Genomic DNA, 6246 nt, shown 5'->3' with positions numbered 1-6246 from the left:
GACGATGACGACGACGACGACGACGTGGACGACGACGACGACGAGGTGGACAGCGACGATGACAGCGTGGACAGTACGGTGGCCGCGGTGGCGGCTACGGACGACGTGTGCGCGGTGGCCGGCGCGGTAGTCAGCAGACCGCTGAGCGCCGAGATGTACTTCATGGCCAACCGGAGCGTGGTGATCTTCGTCAGCTTCTCGTTGTGGGCCTCCACGGCCAGGTGCGGCACGGCCCGGCGGAGCGCCTCGAACGCCTCGTTGATCTCCCGCATCCGACTCCGTTCCCGCGCGTTAGCCGTTTTCCTGCGGTACCTGTGGCAATCGCAATCGGTTAACAATTGACAATTTTACTTGATAACACTCTGATCCACCTATAGTTGGTAATAGAAGGGGGGGCTTGAGGGGACTAAGCCCCCCAGAATTGTAAAGTACAGGTCTTAGCCCCCTTATCCCTAAAAATGGTTAAGTGACTAAAAATACAATAATTATTATAATTGTAAAATGCATTTTTAATAACTGAAAAAAAAAATGTCTGTAATAAAAATTAAATCAAATTCGTAAGATTTTACAAACTTATTGTCGTGACTTGGAACGATCGTAATTAATGTAATATTAATAACATGTAATAATACTGGCATTGGTTGCTTAATTTAATTAATTAATAATTTCTGTTTAGAATACATACTCCAAAAATGTTTAAGATAAAGAAATTAATTATTTTTTTGGTTAAATTGTTGAGCATGTCAAATTGTCAAACTTTGTAAGTTACCTTGTTGAAATAAATTTATTGCGTACGGGGATAATAAGCAAATAATGTTCAGCTCCCCCACTAATTTCACCAAATTACCACTTATGGCTCCACCACAAGCCTAGGCTTGTAGAAGTAGATGTATTCTTTATCCTTCTATTATAATTACTTTATATGTTATTTGTAATAAATTTTAATGAAATCAATAATAAAAAATATAAATAATTGTTACGATCGGCAGACGGTAAACTGCGGCAAAATCCAGACAGGTTTCTTAAAAGCCGACGTGTGAACCGCCGCGTCGAGAAAACGTTATAGTACAAGTCGCGGAAATTTATTTAATATACCTGCGATGTTATTCGCTTTACAGTACCTAAAAATCATATGTACCCACCTATGTGTTGCTGCGTCTTGCGAACAAAACGGTAAGGTAAATCCTAATATATTTTTAAGTTTGAACGAAACGTACTTAATATCTGACTCACTATTGTCGTAGAAGTCGGTAGAAGTAGTTGAAAGTTTAACGACGTCTAATTAGACGCAATGGAACTTACAACAATTTTAGATGACATTTCGTTTATATTGCTTTTAAACATATTCGTTTGATATCATTATTACTTACGACTGACGTTCATTTGTGGAATCCCATTCATGACTATGTACCAAAACTGTTTTTTCTGGTAGTTAAGTTTTACCTTATTGGAGACCAATTTTATCACCACTTATTTTCGATTCATATTTAAATTTGAATTTAAAATTGTTTCCCATACTGGCTAAACGTTGCAATAAATTGCATCATGTTGAATTAAAAATGAATCCTTTGACTAATGACGTTTAACATTAGTAAGTAGGTACAAACTAGTATTGCCAAAATTAAAGTAACCGATATTTAGTTTATTTCTCTAAAACTTAAAAATACATTTGGATTTACCTTACCATATTTTGTACGCAAAACGCTACATAACATAATGAATTAAACGTTTATAAGTACACATAGGTACATATGATTAAGGTACGATATAGTACATAATATCGTAGGTATATAAAATAAATTACCGCTGATTGTATAACGTTAAATTTTTTCTCGCCGCAGTTTACACATTGACTTTTAAAAAAAAGGTTAATTTCGCCTGTATGTAACAGCCTTATAATCTACTAGTTGCGGAGGGCAGTAGTGGTGGTGGTAAGATAAGGTATCGTACGTTGCGATTGTGTTCCAATACGAGAAGTACACGGGCAACGATCATCACTACGAATGAGATCGATTCGTGGTCCGAACGACAAACGCGTGAAATACCATTTGTGATCGGGACGGCGGTGTTCGAACGAATGAAACCTTCTTGGTACAAGTCGTCGTAGTGTATAAAACTCGATATAAAGGATTTTGTTCGATGACACAAACCGGAGAAGTGTTTCGTATGGTCAAGTATTGGCTAGAAATATACGCGTTTGCTTTCGTTTCACTTATATGAAATAAGATTCAATTTATCCTGAATAAGACGGTACATTAAATATTTTATCACACTCGTAACGTACCAATATAGGGACAGATTAATCATCTAAACGCACCACTGCGACAAAGTACGGTGTGCGACGCGTACATGTTCAATTTCTATACGTGTATGCATGAATGTTTGTATGTTTGGTATGTATCCATGTATGTTCGATATTTTAACAAATGAGTCACCGTTTATTTTCATTTATAGTTAAAAAAAAATTAAAAAAATAGAGACAGATACAAGAACTCTTGTTACACTCCTCTCCGCGATCACTGGGATTCAACGAATTTAACCGCATTGGTAAACGATTTTTTGTTTACTGTTGATTACTGAATAATCATCGGAAAAATTCAGATTTGGTTATCAGTATCAAGTACAATATTCTTAAATTCTTCTTTGAAAATTTTATTTTTTTTATTTTTAAAATAATCGACGAACATTATTTAATCCATTTTTTTTTCAACAAAAGATATTAACATAATTTACGAGTCCAAATATCCGAATAATTAACGTCATCATAAATTCATAAATATACATGTTCCTTTTTCATAATGTTATTCACGATGACTAGTAAAATAAAACAACCGTGTTAATATAGTGCCATCAAGAGGTTCAGAATTTTTCCACTGAAATCGAAAGTCAACATATTTTTTTTAAAATAATAGTACACGAGTGACAACGCATGTTGGAATATTTATTTTCGACAGGACTTGGAAATGGTGTTTGTGTGTTTTTCGTTTTAAATACGATCAAACATTTCTCCCCGTGTTAAATGTAAAGAAAAAACAAATCAAACATTTATCGCTCTCATAGATTGCGCCCACCCTGAACACATTCATTACATATTCGTAAACCCAAGGCGAAACCATAGAAAACCAAAAAATGTACGATTATCTAATCAACATTTATTAAATGCATAAAATGTGTTAATATTATTTAATATTGCATTTAGTTATAAATCATTTTAAAATAATGAAATAATTAATACTCTTATAAAGTTAATAAAAGCAAATATTATGTTTAAATTGGATAAAAATAAGTCAAACGAAAGGAAACGCGTATTGTTATTATTTTATGACTAGTTTATAACAAAGAACTATAACGATGTTAAATCGATTTACGATGGCAATCTTACAGGAATATTAATTTAAAAGCATTAGTAGAGGACGAGTATACATTGGGTTCTCCTACAGTTATAAATGTCTATTCAATCATAATAATTCACCGCCCTCGGGCGCGGTGTCCTCTTAATGTATAAGACGATTAGCTTAATACAAGTCTAAAAACGATATATCAGCAGATTTTTATTTCAAAAACAATTTTTTAGGAATCAAATATTTAATTTTAAATTTATATCAAATTAAACTATGATTTACAATTACAATTAATTTTTCCCAGGTAAATATATTATATTAATATTAAATTTGATATATAACATCAGTGAGACAAATAAAAAACAAATAGTATAAAAAATATAGTAAACAAGTATAAAAAAAATAGATGACTGAAAATTTAAGGTATATAAACCTATTAAAATCCGTGGTTAGTAAAAAAAATTAAACGTACAAAAAATTATTAATACGATTCAGTATACAAATTCAATCCTGAAAATAGGAGATTTATACGAACCGAATTTTTTTAACTTTTACTTCAAAATATAACTCTTTATTTTTCTTATGAAATATTACAAAAAAATTGAAGTACATAATTTTCCACCAATTTGCATTAAATATTAAATTGCAATTTACTTTATTTATTTTCTAAGCTTCAAGATAAAAATAATTAAAGATGAAAATTGTAAACAAAAATTAATATTAAATAGAAATGCACCAAGTTTTTTAGCATTATTGAATATTTATTTTTTTTTAAGTAATCACAACATTTTTTTTAAAAAATGTTCTAGAGTTTTTATCTTTGATAGTTAATTTTTTCCATAACATGATGACAAATACTAAAATGAAAATAAAAATTTAAGCAATCTATAGTATATTATTTAAATTAATTGTATATTTTAGTTCATTTCAATTATTTTTTTTACATTTTTTTACGAATTTATAGAACTATATTATTTATATCACAACATAATATTATGTAAAAAAGGTCAAAATTATTATTTTTTTTTTTAAATATACACTGTACATACACATTCATACATGATCAAACAAAAAACTTTTGGAGCAATATTAATAAATGTTCACAAGTACCTGCTCAAAGGTTTAGGTTTTTGCCTCCGTTTGGTGGACCGACCTCGGGTCAAGGGTTTCCAACCATCTTCGTGCTCGTCGTCGGGTTCTTCGCGTTTCAACGACGCTCTGGGTCGTAACGAATATTTTTCCTGCGCTTTTTCCGGCAACGGTAACGCATTGTTATTGTTCGCGTCGAACTCGGCCATATTTCAACGCACGTGTTAATAAAAAAAAAAAAATAAAAAAAACTATTGCGTCACGAAATAAAAACGATTTAAATGATTAAAAAGGAAAAAAAAAACCAATTTTTGTGTTCACAAATGACAGTCAAAATTCATTGCTAAAAAAACGCACTTAACTTCGATCGATTACCACCGATTCGTATACGCGATGATAGCAACGGTACGGCGACAGCAGACGCGCCAGCACAGAGGACTCGTGCGGTGGACGGTACAACGTCTGACTGAAGCGCTGCGCGACCGTTTAAGTCTCTAGTGCGACGATCCGGAGACAAGACTGCGGTGACCGATCTCTACCGAACGTCCGACCGAACGCTGCGCACGCTGAGGGCACGCGCTAGACGAGCCCCTCTTAAACACATATGAGCCGAGTACATATAATAACAATAATAATAAACGCGCTGCCCCCGCGACACCCAAAAAAAAAAAAAAAAAAAAAAAACCGGACCCATTATTTATGTTTCCTTTTCCTTTTTCTTCGTAGTCACTGTTTCACTCCGTCCATTCCTCCTGCGGTTGCTACAATATTACTATCCTCTCTCTCTCCTTCAACAAATTTATATACATATATATATATATATAATAAAATACGTTCCGAATAGACAGTTTCTGTTCTGATCGATGCAACAACAACATTATAGATATGTTATGAACGATTTAAAAGCCAAAAGTATATTCATTTGTCCTGTGTGTTTTGAAGTCACAGTAAAACAATATACGTACAATAAACAACACATTTACATAAAACAATTGGTTACGAACAACGGTAATTTTTTTTTTTTTTTTAAATCATACAACCATGGTCAGTGAGAAATGTATCTTTTTATAGTTCATTGAAACAAGAAGTCGGTTACAAATAATTTATTATAAAAAATGTACACCGCTTTTTAAGCAGTTGCTTCAACATGTTGAAGGTGTTGAGTTCTCAAAATGAGATGTAAAATTCTGTAAATGTTGATAGTAAAAATTTTTGATGTACATATAAATGGATTAAATAAAATTGAAATAAATATATACATGAAATTTTATGTATAAAAAACAAATATATTTCAATAAATTTACAATGATTCATTATTATTGGAAAACGTTTAATATACAGCGTCGTTTCTAAGTATTTAATAAACAACTTAAATCAAAGTGTAAGTCCTTTACTTTATTATATTTTTTTTTTTTTTTTAAGTTATAAATGTTACATCTCGATTAATTTGTTGCGACTTTGTATTTAGAAATTCAATTTAATTTTAAGAACTAAACGTATTAAAATTATTATATTATATTTTAACTACAGAGAAAGATCTGGTTCACTAAAATGAAATTTTTACTTATACAAATTAACATATTACCTATTACAAATAACCTATATTATTTTTTCAAACGTTGAAAATGTTGTTAAAAATATTTGGAACAATATAACATATTAAGGATTCATGGAAAACTTGAGCTTATAATAGGACTAATATTATTTTCTTAATACCTACATTTATTGACAAAAAAAAGAAAGAATTAAAAATTACAAAAATCGACGTAAGTGTAATACATAAATTCAGTATCTAATATCGAATACTATGTAATAT

At 31.4% G+C, this 6246-nt stretch overlaps 1 protein-coding gene across 1 annotated transcript in view; it reads right to left on the bottom strand.

Annotated features, from left to right (window-relative positions):
- Positions 1-4971, bottom strand: part of LOC112681813 (helix-loop-helix protein delilah-like) — a 22445-nt gene extending 17474 nt beyond the window's left edge. Inside the window, exons 1-2 of the mRNA XM_025552127.1 lie at positions 4452-4971; positions 3-312 (exon numbers count right to left, since the gene is read on the bottom strand). Coding sequence (XP_025407912.1) covers positions 3-312; positions 4452-4639 — 498 coding nt within the window. The 5' untranslated portion in view covers positions 4640-4971. The remainder of the gene's footprint in view (positions 1-2; positions 313-4451) is intronic.
- Between the last annotated feature and the right edge of the window lie 1275 nt (positions 4972-6246).

Source organism: Sipha flava, unplaced genomic scaffold (genome assembly GCF_003268045.1).
Source record: "Sipha flava isolate LNK unplaced genomic scaffold, YSA_version1 197_pilon_pilon, whole genome shotgun sequence".
Taxonomy (NCBI): Eukaryota; Metazoa; Arthropoda; class Insecta; order Hemiptera; family Aphididae; genus Sipha; species Sipha flava.
This window is presented reverse-complemented; position numbering and strand designations above follow the sequence as displayed.